Here is a 17,098-nt window from a genome sequence, read left to right on the forward strand (position 1 = left end):
TGAGGAGTTTGAATTATACCCTCAATGAGCTGGGAAGCCTTGCAGGGTGCTGAACAGAGGAGCCACATGATGGGCTTTGGGTTTTTAAAGCCTCATTCTAGGGCGCCTGGGTGGCTCAGTAGTTAAGTGTCTGCCTTCAGGTCGGGTCATGATCTCAGGGTCCTGGGATCGAGCCCCGCATCGGGATCCCTGCTAAACTGGGGAGCCTGCTTCTCCCTCTCCCACTCCCCCTGCTTGTGTTCCCTCTCTCGCTGTGTCTCTCTCTGTCAAATAAATAAGTAAAATCTTTAAAAAATAATAATAAAGCCTCGTTCCGCCTACCATATTGAGCATATACTGTTGGAAGGATAAAAGCAGGGGGATAGTTGATAAATGGTGACTGTTATTCTTAATTATTATTAAGAAGTCTAACAGTCCTCTACCTCTCAAATCCTTTCCTTGGGTAATGTCTAGAATGCCAGGTTTATGTGTGTATGCTGAGCCTGTTAAATTCTTTGGCTTTTCTTCCAGTGGGGAAGCTTTGTAAAAGTTTTAACAGAATGGAATAGAGCAGAGCTTCATTTTCAAATATACTGGTAGTCTTAAAATGGAGAAAAAAAAAGTACTCCTTTTTGTGTGGAAGTGAGGGTGTGGAAATTTCTGATATTTATGTGACCTTTGCTCGCCCTCTAGTGGCAGCGAGTGAAATGCTGTACGATTACAGAAACAGCCCAGTTCCTGTAGGGACTGTTAGCCCTGAAAGGGAGTCTTGAGAGTTTTTATTTTACGGATAAGGAGACTGAAGCCCAAGTAGAAGGGACTTGCCTGTGGTCGCTCACCTGGTAAGGAGCAGAGCTGAGCTGAGCCGAGCCTGTGGCGTGTGTCTCTTGACTCCTGGTCCCATGTTCTTTCTACCAAACCGTGTTATTTGTTGACCCCATAAATGACATTGTTTCACCAATTCACTTGCCACCTGCTTGTTGGGCTTTTATTATGTATGTAGTATTTTCCCAGATGCTGCGAGGCTTGCAGAGAAGAATAACTTAGGGTCATTGCCCATGAGGATCTTAAAACCAGTCAGAGAGACAGGACACATACGAGTCGAATGACAATGTAAGTGAGCAGTACCAATATGTGATAGATAGCAAATGCACGATCCAGGTTATAGTGCTAAGGGTCCAGGGAACCAAGGAACCCCTGAGACTAGAAGCCTCCCATCTTTATCTTAATGCTTCGGTTCCTTATTTTATTCGTTGATACAGTCATTCGCCAAATACTTACTGGGCACCTCGTATGGACCAGATAGTGCGGTGGGCACTAGGAATATGACGGGGAAGCAATTCAGACTACATCCCTGCTCTCGCTGGGGTAGAGAGGGTATAAATGAGTAATTTTTTTAAAAGATTTTTATTTATTTTTTAGAGAGCGAGAGAGAAACAGCATGAGAGGAGCAAGGGTCAGAGGGAGAAGCAGGCTCCCCGCTGAGCCGGGAGCCCGATGTGGGACTCGATCCCAGGATCCTGGGATCATGACCTGAGCTGAAGGCAGACGCTTAACCATCTGAGCCACCCAGGCGCCCTATAAATGAGTAATTTGAGGTCAAGATGAATGTTGCGGAGAAAATAGAACAGATGAATGGGATCCGACATGACAGGAGTGCGTTCTAGATGGAGTTGTCAGGGAAGGCTATCTGAGCAGATGATGCATCAAGCCGAAAAGAAATTGATGAGAGGAAAATGAGCGTAGGGGCTAAAGCTGTGGCAAAGGAGGACAGATGATTGCAGCAGGCGTAAACACCTTGCGACGGTGTTAGAAGGACGGAAAAGAAGAAGTGCAGTGAGCAGCTGCGGGGTGGGGGGGAGGTGGCATGAGATGAGCTTGGAGAGGGAGGTGGGGTACATGTAGGCATGGGAAGCCCTTGACAGCCTTTTGTTCATGGTGGTTTGTTTGGTCGGTAACAAGGGGGAGGAAGAACACTCTAGCTGTTGTGCTGAGAGTAAATTAACCGAGGAGCGATACTGGATCAGTTTTGCCTTGAATGCCCATCTCTCTTTTCTGCCTGCTATTATCCCACTTTGCCTTTCACCTGCCTCCTCTCTGAAGCCTTATTGGACATCCTCTGCCCACGTGAGGACTCAGTTGCTTCTTCCTTCGTGCATTTTGTACATACCCCATTTGTGTTGTAGATTTAGTCCCAGGTCTTTCTCCCCATAGACTCTGAACGGCTTGATGGGAGGAACCAGGTGTTTCTGATGTGCTTGGCCCTTGGAGGGTCATTCAGTATGCCTTTGTCGAATGAGTAGGGGTTTCAACTTGACTTGGAAGGATGGCTAGGATGCGGCTAAAAACCGAACAAATACACAAAGGTGGGAATGCATAAGATATACTGCCAGAGCAGTCAAGGCACCTGTTTGGCCTTATGAAGAATGAAGAGTGTTACAACTGGAAATCTAGGTTGGGTCTTAAGTAATCTTGGACCGTAGGCCCGAGTTTCTCAAGCTTGGCACTGTTGACATTTTGGACAGGTCAGTTTCTCTGTGGTAAGTGGCTGTCCAGTGCATGGTAGGACGTTTAGCAGCATCCCTGACCTCTATCCACTAGGTGTCAGGAGCACCCCCAGTTGTGACAACCCCCAGTGTCTCCAGACATTGGGGGATGTCCCGTGGGGGACAAAGTGGCCCGTGGTTGAGAGCCGCAGGCATTTTGGCAGGAGGTGGTCTGATGGAACCAAATCGGAGGGAGATGAATTTGGAAATGAGACGTGGATGTGGAGAGTTAAGACGACCTGCACAGAGACCGACTATGAAATGATTAGACGATTTGGGTTATAGGTTAAGAGGGGTGATGGCAGTAAGGCAAGAAGAAAGGGAGCAAAAGGAAGGAAAAACTCGAAGGATAGACATGGGTTCCTTGAGCTCGATCTCTTGCCTTATGCATCTGACTGAAGAGACTCTGCCCAGAACTAAGAGGTCACGGCTGAGATGCTTCGCATATAGATGATAGTGTCCTGAAAAGGGATGATGAGGCTAAGGATGGAGAGACAGAGCAAAAGAGAAATACTGAGCTCCTTAGGTCCAGAGACTTGTCTCCTCCGTCTCTGCATTTCCCATCACAATGAACCGTGAACTGGTGTACAAGGTGCCCAGTGAGACTTGTTTTCACCTTTTGGTTGGCTGGTTGATGAAATGATTGAGTGAATGCCTGAGTGAAGGAGGGGAGGTGGGGAGAAGGGAAGGAAGAAGAAAGACATTTTACAGCTGTTGCTGCTCATCTCATTGCTACAGACATACGAACACATTTCTGCTTTGTGCTGTTGACGTATCTATGGCTAGAGACAGGGTGTTAGCACTTGCAAGAAATGTACTGTAGGGATGTTTGAATGCAGTGCTGCCCCCGTTTTGTGGGTGGTGCCAGTGTGAAGCCAGTTACGGAGACCGACTGGTTATAAGTTAAGAGGGGTGATGCTCTTTACTGCATCCCATTTACCTTCTCAGCAGATTAACGGATGGCCCACGTTCTGTAGAACACACTCCAGCAGGCCAGTCTCCAGAACCTTCACACACATCTGCTCTCCCACTCCAGTGGAGTGCTGGTTTACCAGCAATCAGTTGTCTTGATTCCAAAACCCCTTTATCCCAGTTACACTTTTTATCTTCGGTAGATAAAGTGTTTAATGTGAAATACACAAACAAAATCTGAGTGCCAAAATAGAGATGTGGATAAAGGAATCAACAAAACAAAGTCCCCTGTCTTATGAAGCTCACATCGAAGTGGGCTTATATTCGAGTGAATGTATTTCTCATTACTTAATTTTTTTGTTGTTTCACATTTGCAAGTTATATCATATTTCTGTTTGTTTTCATAACTAATAATGACTTATTTTAGTGTTTGCATGCCATGGAGATCCAAGTCATGATACAGTTTCTACCTGTAATTCTTATGCAACTCTTCCGGGTTCTCACAAATATGACCCACGAAGATGACGTTCCTATCAACTGCACCATGTGAGTTTCGGTGTTAAAATACAAAGACACAACTTTTGTTTCTTTTTGTGTTTCTTCATTTTCACTATAAATTTATCTTCCAGACGAGAACCCAAAAGTCAGATATCTAATATCCATTTTCTCTTGTTTCATGCTTTTCAGACTGGGGTCATGTATTGCCAGGGATAGATGGTACCAGAAACCATAGGAGAAACTTAATGTGTTTTCCTCCACCAGGGGTTCTAAAACCTGACTGCATGTTAGAATCACCCGGGGAGCTTTTAAAGAGGTCTGTGCCCAGACCACATTCATACCAATGAAACCAGAATATCTAGGGGTGGAACTTCAGCATCAGTATTTATTTATTTTTTTAAGCTATCCAGGTGATTCCATAATGCAACAGAGTTTGAGAACCATTGCCCTAGACCAGTGTTGTCCGATAGAACTTTCTCCAATCGTGGAATTGTTCTACACTTGTGCTGCCCAATATGGTGGCCATTAGCCACATTTAGCTTTTGAGCACTTGAAATAGGGCTAGTGCAGCTGGGGAACTGAACTTTTCACTGTTGTCGATTTTCATTAAATAGCCACAGGTGCCTAGTGGCTCTCATGTTGGACAGAGTCACCCTAAGCCATGAATTTTCACTCAAAAACAGTGAGGGACTATTACTTTTATAGAAACAAACAAGGATATATGGTAGAGTAGAAGGCAAAATGCACTGAATTTTGCAATTAAAATAGGATACTTAAAAGCATTGAGAGCTCAGTGCTGGATGTTTCTGGCTTTGCTGCTTCTACTGTTGCCACGCCCTCTCCGGCTGGGCCTTAAGCGACACCCCTGCGCACCTGTTTGTTCTACTCTGCTGTTGGGGACAGTCTGCTCAAAAATTTACAAAGCATCAGTATCACCTGGGAGCTGATGAAACATGCTGGTCGTTGAACTTCACCCCAGACCTCAAAAATCAGAACCTCTGGGAGAGCGGCCCAGCCTTCTGCCCTCTGGGTGATTCCGATGCGTGATCATGTTTGAGAACCACTGCCAGTCTCGTATGTGAATTTTAGATTTACTGCCAATCGCAGGTCACGCCATTATACCCGTCCTGTCTCTCTCTTCCTTTTCCCCCATCTGTAGATGTGCTTTCCATTTTTTCTTTATCTTTCTCTTTCCTTTCCTTTTACTCACTGGAGGGGATTTCAGTATTTACCCCACTGGAGGTCTTTTGCCCCGTAGTAGCCGTGACCCTACTTGAAACGTGCACAGAGATTTAGAGCTGGGCTGCCAAAACGTAATAGCCTTCTTTTGAACCGGGAAGTGTTTTTGCAAGGCCCTGAGCATGTTAGGTGCGGAAATCTTGTTAGACAATCTTATTATATTTTCTGCAATCCTCTCACTTTTAACACTTCAGGTAGTGTGGGGGTATTTTTAGGGCTAGACAGTGCAACTGTGGAAATTCACCATAGCCTGACACGCTGCCCTTTGCGATTGTGTTTTCAGGGTTCTCTTACATATCGTTTCGAAGTGCCATGAAGAAGGCTTGGATAATTATTTAAGATCCTTCATCAAGGTTTGTGGAGGAAGCTTTCTTTGGGAGCAGTTTCTTTTCCTTGAGAATTTTGACTGATGGTTCCTTTTCCTTCGTTTGTAGTATAGCTTCCGACCTGAAAAACCAAGTGCCCCTCAGGCCCAGCTGATACACGAAACCCTGGCTACCACAATGATTGCCATATTGAAACAGTCTGCTGACTTTTTAGCAATAAACAAACTGCTAAAGGTAAGGAAACGGGACACAACAGGGTAACAAAAGCAGCCGGAGATGTACTCGCTTGATACCCTCCCACTTGGGTTCTGGTCTTTTTGTCATTTGCCCCCTTTCTTTACCACTCTGCTCATGTATCCTTTTCCCTCACGCTTTCCACAGAACCTTCTTCATTCTCTTCACCCTTCCAACCCCTCCCCCCCCCCCCCCCCGTTCTCAGTTAAATGTGTAATAGAAAGAATTGTGTAAAGGAAAGACCTGGGTGAGAATCCGCCACCTAGTAGTTCTGTGATCTGGAGCCTGTTATCGACCGGCTCTGGGCATCCAATTCCTCACTTCTAAAATATAACTAAAGCATTTAACACGTCGTTTCTGGCACATAGGCGTTCAAGTGGTGGCTCTTATTTTTGTCATGATTTTTACTATTTCTGGTAATGGTAGAATTTCAGTTTCAGACACCAGAGGATATATCTGCTGGAGGCTTCTCTCTACCTTTCAAATAGACTTAGGCAAACACCTGTGCTCCTTGGGCTGGCCCCAGTGATGTACCAAGGGCAAGGTTGGGTCCCTCACTGGGTGCAGACACTAGTAAGATTCATTGCCTGTAGAGAATTGAAAAGCAACCATAAAATAAAAGTTGGTTTGCCGTCAGCACCATATGTAAGCAAATCAAAACAATGTCAGTGATAAAATGCACCTCCCCACAGAGTGGAGCATTCCCACCACAGGCTCCTTGTACCTTAGCAGCCGGCCCTGAGGTACAATATTACCTTTTTGGCAATGCAATTTAAAGGTATTTTGTGGAACTTCGATAGTGAATTGCAATCACTTTTAAAATGTTGTTAAAGTTCAGAGATAAGATCCATATTGATTTGTCCAGCTTTGCTAAGCTTCAGGATTTGGATAACTATTAAAAATTGATTTTATTTATTTGTTTGTTTATTTTAGTACTCATGGGTTTTTTTTGAAATTATTGCAAAGTCTATGGCCACATACTTGTTGGAAGAGAATAAAATTAAGGTAAGTAGGCTCAAGAATAATATTTAACATAGGCAAAGAAGGCTAATCTTACTCATAGGTAGCAGTGACATGCAAATCCTCTTATACTAAAGGGCCCTTAGCCCTTCGCTTTTTCAATTTTGCCTTTAAAAAAAAGCGTTAAATGTATTGCATAAATCTGAGGTCTGACAGTTTATGCATTTTCAAAGTCCTCGGAGACTCTTGGACATACCTTCTTTCCTATTAGTTATTTGCCATGTAAAATGCATTTTCTTTGAAGCTTTCCCCTTATCTTGTAGCTTAAACATGTCTGTGTTGAAACATTTTCTTGGTTATAGGAATTCTAGAGTTCAGATTTGTGAAGTGGAAGACAGTCACCTTGTATTTACCATTTTTACAGACTTTTCAGAGTAGGTTTACCGAAATAGAGATGCATGGATACATGAATTCTTTGTGTGTCAGGGAAAAAAAAATGGAATGAAAGCCTGGGGTGTGTCTGCATCTCAGGAACATGATTCCAAAGTTGGCTTGTTGATGATTTCAGTCAGTTATATTATTCGAGGTCCAGATAGTTCCTATGATAATCTGAAGTGTACATTGAACTAGCAATGTCATTTTTAAGTTGGGAGAAAAGTTCTACTCCAGTTGAACACATTTATGTCTAGAAAGTGTTTGAAAATAAGAATGGCAATCGATTTAGACCTTTTGCGACTCTGACTTTTTGCTATGCCTATTTAATTTAAGCTTCCCAGAGGCCAGAGATTTCCAGAGACATATCATCATGTCTTACATTCGTTGCTTCTCGCAATAATTCCCCACGTGACTATTCGCTATGCCGAGATTCCCGATGAGTCCCGAAATGTCAATTATAGTTTGGCTAGCTTCCTGAAGGTGAGTTAAAAGCAGCCGGAACGTGGTAAGGAATTATTCTTCATCAATATGGTCTTTAAAGCCAAAGAAAAAAATTGCCCACTTTCTAGAGACTCAGCTAGGTCTGCATAAGAAAACTTTTTTTTTTTTAAAGATTTTATTTATTTATTTGAGACAGAGAGAATGAGAAAGAGAGAGCACATGAGAGGGGGCAGGGTCAGAGGCAGAAGCAGGCTCCCCGCTGAGCAGGGAGCCCGATGCGGGACTCGATCCAGGGACTCCAGGATCATGACCTGAGCCAAAGGCAGTCGCTTAACCAATTGAGCCACCCAGGCACCCAAGAAAACTTTTTTTTAAGATTTTACTTATTTATTCGACAGAGAGAGTCGCACAGGTGACATTCGAGAGAGAGAGAGAGCACAAGCAACATGAGAGAGAGAGAGAGCACAAGCCGGGGCGGGGAGGCGGGGAGGGAAGGGCAGAGAGAGACGGAGAAGCAGGCTCCCCACTGAGCAGAGAACCAGATTTGGGGCTTGACCCTAGGATCACGACCTGAGCCGAAGGCAGACACTTAACTGACTGAGCCACCCAGGCACCCCTGGAGAAACTTTTGACTAAATCACTCCATCAGTCAAACAGCCCAGTTTGGGCGCCTGAGTGGCTCAGTCGGTTAAGCGTCTGCCTTCGGCTCAGGTTGTGATCCTAGGGTCCTGGGATCGGGCCCCCCATTGGGCTCCCTGCTCAGCGGGGAGTCTGCTTCTCCCTCTCCCTCTGCCTGCTGCCCGCCCCTTGTTCTTGCTCTCAAATAAATAAATAAAATATCTTAAAAAAAAAAAAAGAAACAGTCTGCTTTGATTTTCTTTTTAGCCCCCCACTGAAATGGCTAATTAAATCAGAAGTCCCACACAGGTGATTTAGCCGGAAGGCATGTTTTGCTCATTTCACATGATGTTTTTTCAAATATATGCCTTTATTTTTTTAATTTTTAAAATTTTTATTTTATTTTATTTTAAGATTTATTTATTTATTTATTTGACAGAGAGACAGAGAGCACAAGTAGGCAGAGCGGCAGGCAGAGGGAGAGGGAGAAACTCAATCCCCATGAGAAATGAGATGCAAACGGTTGGTTGATCAAATCTGGAGTTCCTTGTATTTCATAGGGATAGTGTGGGCCCTGTGGAGAACATAAAGAGAAAGAGAGACTTCCTATTGTCCTATCTAGGTAAAAAGACAGGGAACTAATAAGTAAAACACAAGGTAGCGTAGAAGAAAATGTTTGACAAGGGACTTGTGGGCCAACGTGGCTCAGGAAGATGGGATTTCATCTGAACATTGAGGAATCGGTAGGATTCGGCAGATTCCTAGCCAGGCCTGGCCTGAGCACAGACCCGGAGTTGGGAATACACAGCGCATCCGGAGCAGATAATGAGCAGATGAGCTGTATCGGGCGGTAAAACAGGCGAAGGAGGTTGGGACGACATTGTGAGTGTCCTTGAATGCCAGGCTGAGGAGTTGGAAATTATATTAAAGACTATAGGGAAGTATTGAAAGTTCTTGGGAGGGAAGGTGACATGATTAGGGCTTGGACTTAGAGATGAATCTGGAAGCAGATGGATGGAGAGATGATGGGTGCACACTGATTCAGAGGCTTCCTGGAGTTGTATGCTTGCCCGGTAATGAGAGCCTTAACTAGGAGGAGGCCAGCAGGCACCTCTGGACAGCGGTGAGGGCGGTCACGGGAGAGGGCTGTATTAATGGGCCAAGACGTCACAGAACACAGGAGAGCCTTCTCTTTGGGTCTGAAATGTTGCCCTAGCCAAACCCCACTTTTAGAGCTAACTGACCACTGTATGCTTCACTTTGAGCTTTTAGAGTTGACCAAAATGAGACAGAGTAGCTGAATAGATTATACGTATGTGTATGTGTATGTATATGTGTTTATGTGTTTATATACATACATATGTATGCTTATAGATCTATGTGTATTTGTGTATATATATGCGCATCTGTCCATCTCTATATGAAAATTGTACAGTTGGGACCCTATTCCAACAATAAATCACTTGTCCTTTATCTTCTTCTTTAAGTCACCTACAGTAAAACTCTGAAAGCCATTATTCTATTGTCTGTAAAAGTGAGAATGCCATGCCCTTCATGCGGAACAAATTTGAAAACTTTAAAAAGCTGTCCTTGCCAGACTTCCAGAATTATGTCACCGTTCCTTTTGTTTGGTTTCTGTAGCGCTGCCTGACGCTAATGGATAGAGGATTTGTTTTCAATTTGATAAACGACTACATATCTGGATTCAGCCCCAAAGATCCCAAGGTAAGTTATAAGGACGTTCCCGTGGCGGCCGTCAGGCATCAGAGCATGAGACCAAGGGTGATATTTTTTCTCCGGAGGACTTGGAGCTGCTGTTTTTATTTAGGTTCTTTGAGTATAGCTGTACCTCAAAGCAGGGGGTATTGGGTAGTGTTTGGGGAGTCCCCGAGACCACCCACATGTTCCGGGGTGCACTGGAAAGACTCACAGGACTCAGAGTATAGTTATGGCAGTCTTAGTCCCAGCTAAAGATTCATGACGGTGACACAGTGAGGATACACAGCTGGAACAGTAAGGGAAAAACACATTTAGGGGAGTCCTCGGCTGTTCTCATGCAGGCTTCCCGAGGGCCCGTCCTCCCTCCCGTGAAGGTCACACGGAGCACAGCCGTCCTCTAGCAGCGAAAATACAGACACACGCGTGCAACAGTGCTGTGCTGGGAAGCCCTTGTGAGACTTGGAGTTTTGGTTGTTTCTGGGGGGCTGGCCATGTACTGGAGACCGGTCAAAATTCCAGAGGCAGGAAAGGGAAAGAAAGCAGGTGTTCACAATAAATCACATTGTTTGTACCAACAGTCTGAGCAGGCTGGGAGAGAAGGCAGAACCTTATCATGTAGCGAGCATTTCAAAATCCAATTTCCCAAATGCCAGCCAGCAACCAACCTTGCGAGCAGGCTTGCTTTAAAAGGAGAGCCTGCTGTGTTAACTCTTTCCTGCGCAGGTCGCATCTCAAGGTGTGCGTAAAACCCTGAACACTTCTGTTTGGGAAAGGAATGGCCTGTGTTTAATTATTAAAACAGTAAATGCCGATGAAAAAGGGAGTTCATGTGTAGCTTCTTTCCATTTAGGTTCTGGCTGAATACAAGTTTGAATTTCTGCAAACAGTTTGCAATCACGAACATTACATTCCTCTGAATTTGCCAATGGCATTTGCAAAACCTAAACTCCAGCGTGTTCAAGGTATGTATTTGCATTTTCCATCACTCGAAATTGTGGTTTTCTTTTGGGGGGGGCTAGCGCTAGCGTAGAGTACTGTTTTCTGGGCAAACCGTGAATTGAAAGGTAACCTCAGAATCGTTAACTGTCCGAAGACACATTCATTAACAGTATTCCACACTTGCTTCTTAGTGTCAGTGATGGTAGTCACAGCGTGGAGAAATCAGGTGCATTATTACATCAATGACTCCTTAGCCAGAGATGTCAGATAGTCGTAAAATTGCTTTCTGTAATAGTGTTTGAACTCTTACATGAGACCGAATTAAAAAACAAAAAAACAAACCATAGAAATGCATTTCCACTGAAAGGAACCTCAAAAGAGAAGCATAAAAGCAGAGTGGAATTGTAATTTGTCGTATGTATTAAATGTATGAAATGCCTTCAGTTAACTCCATTGCTAGTTTTATTGAATGCTTTGCTATGTAGCACTATTCTTATGTTACTATGTTTTTTATTTGTCCCTTTTCTTTTCATATATTAATTAGATTTTTTTTCATTTGCGGTGGACCGTTTGACTTCAGTAGGTAGGTTTAACTCGGTTCACTCTCAAGTAGTTCACTGTCTTTAAAAACAATTGATTTGATGAATGGCTAAGATGGACGGGGGGAGGGGCTTTGTTTGCTTTTCAAATCTCCCTAGCCACAGTGAGGCTTTAGCCTAATGGACTCAGCAAACCAAGGAGTATTGGTTTTATTATTTGTTTCCTTTTATAATCAGCTTACACATTGATTGTTAGAGGAATCCGCTTGAAAATAAGTTCCTGCTCAATGCAGCGTGGGGAGCAGAGGGTGTATCTGTTCTTTAAGTGTGTGTCCTCTTGCCCAGGCTTGCCTCCCTCCTCTCTGACCCTGTCTAATGACTGTTTGGCTGCAGTTTTGAAGGTTTGGAGGAAAGTACCCGATTGGATGTATTCAAATCACTGAAGTAAAAAACCAAAAAACCAAAAAAAAAACAAAAAAACTTAACTGCCATTGCAGAATCTATCCGGATAGAGCCACCTGGGTTAGTCATGACTGGCCCTCGTGTGCGGAAAGTGCTCGGGATTCACAAAAGAGGATGAGCCAGGGCAAGAAGAAAATTGGCTGCCTTGGTCTCCAAGGGAGTAGCTGTTGAGCGATGGTGTGGGTGGGTGGGTCGGTGTGTGTGTGTGTGTCTGTGTGTGTGTGTGTGTGTGTGTTAGTGGGGTGTTAGTCACTGAATTGGAGCCAGTGAAAGTGAAGAAAAAGTATTTAGAAAACATATCCTTTAGCTTTACAGCTTAATTAAATACAAGGGTAGAAGAGAGGAAATAAGTAAAATAAATAAATAATAATAAATAAAGATTGTGAAAATCTATGGTAGAAATGACTAAACTTGATCACAGTCCCTTGGGAGTAGTTATGGGGCAGGCCCCAACCAGGATATTAGCAGCTGGGATTTAAAATGGACTGAGGTCTAAAAGGGAGTGAAAGACATAGTTTGAAGTGAAGTGGTGATTTTCTGAAGTCAAAGATCTGTACTTGCCTGCTGATGAATTGGGAGTGAGATGAGGCTGTTTTTCTTACTGTTCCTGTATCCCGTTGTATTCGGGCCGGTATGTGACATTTACTAGAACAGTCCATAGGTAATACCATTAGAATGATTCAGTTGTCTTTTTCTTCCTTTTCCTACTTCACAAGTGTAAACAGATAAGTAATTCAAGTATCGTTGTATAGAATCCGTCCAATTTGTAGTTGTCACGAAATCTCTTCGGATACAAAGACATGTGTTAAGATATTGCCAAACAGAGTATTCTTTAATTCCGGGTTCAATCTTAAGACTCCTAAGAATTGAAAAGAATCTAGGAAAAAGGAATCTAGGGACTATTTTACCGACTGAAATGATCATTAAGGCTATCCTACAGCCCTAATTGTGAGTGTGCCTGTCTTGTAAAAATTTTGCATGCTCATTCTACATGACAAAAGAATTGTTCACATTCGTTCAGAATAAAATTATAGCTCTTGCTAGCATGATCACATATCACTAAATAATAAATATGGTATTTTAATGTCAAGGGAATTTTTGATTACTTTTATAAATGGGTTTTCCATTTCATTGTACTGCAGATTCAAATCTTGAATACAGTTTATCAGATGAATATTGCAAGCATCACTTCTTGGTTGGTTTACTTCTGAGGGAAACCTCCATTGCTCTTCAAGACAATTATGAGATCAGATATACAGCTATCTCTGTCATAAAGAATCTTTTGATAAAACATGCATTTGACACTAGATACCAACACAAGGTAAGGATGCCCATCTAATCAGTATCACAGTAGTAAATTTCTGTTAAGATTTTACATTAAAGATGATGTGTTCAGTAAGGCACATAATATGAGCATCGATGAACTTTTATGAATAAGATTTGTTTCAGTATCAAATGATTGGGTTTTAAAAATACTGTTCAGTTAACTATTGAAGAAAAACACTGGTTTCTCAAATCGTGTAAAGAACAACATAACTACCTCATGAGTTGTTACATAAGCTAATTCGACTTTAAGAAAAATCATATATGGATGTAGCCATGTGGACTCTTTCAAGTATATTTCTTAGTATACATCCTCAAATATATATCCCTAAATCAGTTGTATTATTGATTAAGTGATTAATAGTAAGACATGTTAACTGGGTCAAATATGAAATACGTAATACGAAGATTTTCTTCTTATTGAAAAAATGTAGGTGTGGCTATAAACCTTATAGACATTGCACAGTGTCTGTGTGTGAAGACCATAGCTATAGTTGTTGTTTGCTGCACCTTTAACATATATATTCAGATCTTATTAACATTAAACCCTATGGGCTTAAAAAAGGAGTTCGCAAACTGTGGATTTAGAATAACCTAACTTACGTACCTAGAATCAAATGCCTCAAGGTGACATCATATTATTTCATAATTAATAGTTTGTCCTTTGGTTTTTACATTCCAATACAAATCAAAATTAGGATATCGTTTATTATTGTCATCACTTGGGAAAGCTGACTTGGAGATAGAGCTTATTCTTTTTCTACAGTATTCCCATTTGTCCTTGATAAACAGAAGATGCCTGCCAGCTACATCTAGTTATAGTTCTTTAATTCCAAAGTTTTTTTTTTTTCTTACACATTTTGCTGGTTTTCTTCATGTGATTCTATCCTAAAGTAGATTTAAACTCAGCGTTAAGATGTTATTTGTTACTCACCGCAGTTTGCATTGGTTTCTGTCACATTATAACTATAGTAACATATTCCCATTGCTCCATATATATGTGCTATTTTCTTTTGTTGTGAATGTCGATATTGACGTAATGCAAGGTAACCAGTATAATACATCTAAATGAAAAGATATCTCAAAGGTCAGCCATTCCACCCAAGCTTTGTCAAACCTTTAAAACTGCCAGTTACCACTGGGTTCTGGTGAACTGCTGCTTATGTCTAGTAGTGCAGAAAAGGATCTTAGGCAACGGGGAGGAAAATGTCTCTAGCTGTGATTTCAAGGGATTCATGGGAAAAGCACAAAATGAACTTCCCCTCCCCAAAGCAGGAAACTGTGTTATTTACCTCTGCCTCTTCAGATGAAAGTGCAGGAAAATGGGATTTCGCTAGTGTCTTATCTAGAGGTGGAATTTTAAATATTTCCTATCACATATTTGGACATTATTCCCTTTTTAAAATTCTGAGATGTTACAGTATACACACACACACGTAACTCTTGTTATCTGTAAAAGTTCAACACTACGCCTACTTGAGTATTTGAGGTTTGGGAGCGTGGGAAAGATTGAAATGCCAAGCTCATTACCCCTTCAGTGACTTCTAAATCCCTTTTCTCTTTGTTCAAAAGCTTTAAACAGCTGTTACATGAGTATAGGATTCTTTCTGATAGAACTTTGCTTCATGGGCCTTGTTAACCAAAGCTTTAATTCCTTTCTCTGCTGGGTCCAAAGAATTCACAGGTGGACTGAGTAAGGGGTCATTTGTCAAATACATTCAAGTAAAACATGTTCACCATTAATGGTGACGCCAAGGTAAGGATAGAGATGGATGCTTTAGGCTCCCATAATTTTTTTTTAACTTTTTAAAAAAGATTTTATTTATTTATTTGACAGAGACGCAGCGAGAGAGAGAACACAAGCAGGGGGAGTGGGAGAGGGAGAAGCAGACTTCCCGCTGAGCAGGGAGCCCTACACGGGGCTCAATCCCAGGACCCTGGGATCATGACCCGAGCTGAAGGCAGCCGCTCAACTGACTGAGCCACCCAGGTGCCCCTAGGCTCCCGTAATTTTTATGGGCTCCCCCCGAAGTCACCCCAAATAAATATACAGTCAAGGAAGAAAATGCTTCCTATGGAAAGTCTGCTTTTGAGAGACCCTAGTCACACCCCCTCAACCATGTTGCTACTCTTTGGCCCCTCGTCTAATGAAATTATCAAGATGTCACTGGTCCCTATTATGTGCTACTCAGAAACTGCTTTGGGAGATCTCCTAACTTGTTATAATAACTATGAGACCTCTTCTCGACTCAGAACAAAAATGTCCAGCAGCTGCTGTTTGCCCTGAGGTCTGTATCTGTTCCCGTACCCACTGCAAGTGATGTTAATACCTAAGAGAATTGCAGTTTCGACTTGGGCTGTGGAACAATTTTTTTCCCTTCTCCCCCCCTTCCCCCCCACTCCCCACCTCCCCACTGGTTTGTTTTTTTTTTTTTTTTAGTAATCCACGTACATGGTTAAAAAATGCCTCTCTCCCATTTGTTATCCCCATGTCCCAATTCATCTCTCCAGCAGTAGCTACTCTTATCAGTTTCCTATACATACTTCTACTTTGTCCATGCACAAGCCTATATATATAAATATATGTATATACACACACATATGTGGGAACCATTATGCATTTTTCTTTTTTTTTTACCTAACAGTACATCCTGAAGATTAGATCTACCACATTAAAAAAAAAAAACCCTGCATATTATTCCATCATATCGATATACCTCATTTTATTTCATTTATTTTTTAAGTAGGCTCCACACCCAATGTAGGGCTTGAACTCACAACCCTGAGATCAAGAGTTACACGCTGAGCCAGCCAGGCGCCCCTGGATTATGCCTTATTTTAAACTGTCTTCTAGTAATAGATTCTTAGGTTGTTTTCTATCTTTTGTGCAGGCAAAGCTTAATATATTTTACACTGTATGTTTTCCTGTGTTCCTGTTCCCCTGAGAGAGTTGTATTAGCTCTTTCCCTAGTGCTCACTATCAAACGAAAGTGGACTCCCATCTCGAAGCTATAGTATTAATAATGACAGCTTAAATTTACGAGGACTCGCATGTCAGACACTATTAAATACCTCACTTGAATTAATAGCATTATTATTATTATCCGCATTTTACGAAAGAGAAACCTGTGGCTCAGTGATGTGATCACAGTCAAGGAATGGTAACAGGAGACTGGGAATTCATACAAGTATAAAATCCAAAATCTGTGTTCTTAGCCACGAAACTATAGTGCCTGTCAGATCCACAGTGGAAAACTACAGAACTGCCAAAAACAGGTGACCACGCTAGGGGAAAAAGTCTTAAAACCAAAGCCACGTGAAGAACAAAGGAAAGGCATTAGGGCCATTTAGCCTCGCGAAGAATGAATTAAGCTGATTTGTGGTAGCTCTCTTTAACTATTGGAAGAGTTGCCATGTAAAAGTGGGAAGTAGCCTTACTCTCTGTAGTCCCAGAGGCCAGAGCTGTACCTAGCAGGTAGAACTTACAAGGAGTAAAGCAGCTAAAGGACCCTTCTAACAGAATCCAGGAAAAGGCTGGAGTGTGAAAGTGAACCATCTGTCAGGGATGCAGGGAAGGGCCATTCCTGCCTTGGGTGGGAAGTTGGTTCTCAGACCTCTGTGCCCATCAGCACAATCTGGCTCAGAGTCCCAGAAATAATTGAACAATATGGGAAATTGTTCAACCTGAATAACAAATGCAAATCCAAGCAACGAGGAGATACTATTGATCTTCTGTATTCTGTATGTTGACTATTGAGCCCTAGAGGCCCTCTCTAAGTCTCTGGAAAAACCTCCCAGAGTCATGAAATGTGAAGGGCAACTTTGATGCCATTACATCCACTGTTTTTGCTGACTCGAGTGTATGTATGTGTCACATGAGGAATGTCTAGAGCTGAGAGAAGCAATAAATACATTTTCATATAAGAGG

General features: G+C 42.3%; 1 protein-coding gene across 3 annotated transcripts in view; it reads left to right on the top strand.

The window, feature by feature from the left end:
• Nucleotides 1-17,098, top strand: part of DOCK11 (dedicator of cytokinesis 11) — a 192,094-nt gene that overhangs the window by 104,934 nt on the left and 70,062 nt on the right. For 2 of the 3 annotated variants that reach the window (XM_064574500.1, XM_064574498.1), the window contains exons 24-32: nucleotides 3,865-3,983; nucleotides 5,458-5,527; nucleotides 5,609-5,734; nucleotides 6,668-6,739; nucleotides 7,463-7,609; nucleotides 9,830-9,913; nucleotides 10,758-10,869; nucleotides 11,391-11,429; nucleotides 12,990-13,168. In XM_064574500.1, the coding sequence (XP_064430570.1) occupies nucleotides 3,865-3,983; nucleotides 5,458-5,527; nucleotides 5,609-5,734; nucleotides 6,668-6,739; nucleotides 7,463-7,609; nucleotides 9,830-9,913; nucleotides 10,758-10,869; nucleotides 11,391-11,429; nucleotides 12,990-13,168 (948 nt within the window). The remainder of the gene's footprint in view (nucleotides 1-3,864; nucleotides 3,984-5,457; nucleotides 5,528-5,608; nucleotides 5,735-6,667; nucleotides 6,740-7,462; nucleotides 7,610-9,829; nucleotides 9,914-10,757; nucleotides 10,870-11,390; nucleotides 11,430-12,989; nucleotides 13,169-17,098) is intronic. The other variant, XM_064574499.1, reaches the window with a different exon arrangement.

Source organism: Mirounga angustirostris, unplaced genomic scaffold, assembly GCF_029215605.1.
Source record: "Mirounga angustirostris isolate CCGP_5_RB_7025 unplaced genomic scaffold, mMirAng1.0.hap1 SCAF_11, whole genome shotgun sequence".
In the NCBI taxonomy this organism is placed as follows: domain Eukaryota; kingdom Metazoa; phylum Chordata; class Mammalia; order Carnivora; family Phocidae; genus Mirounga; species Mirounga angustirostris.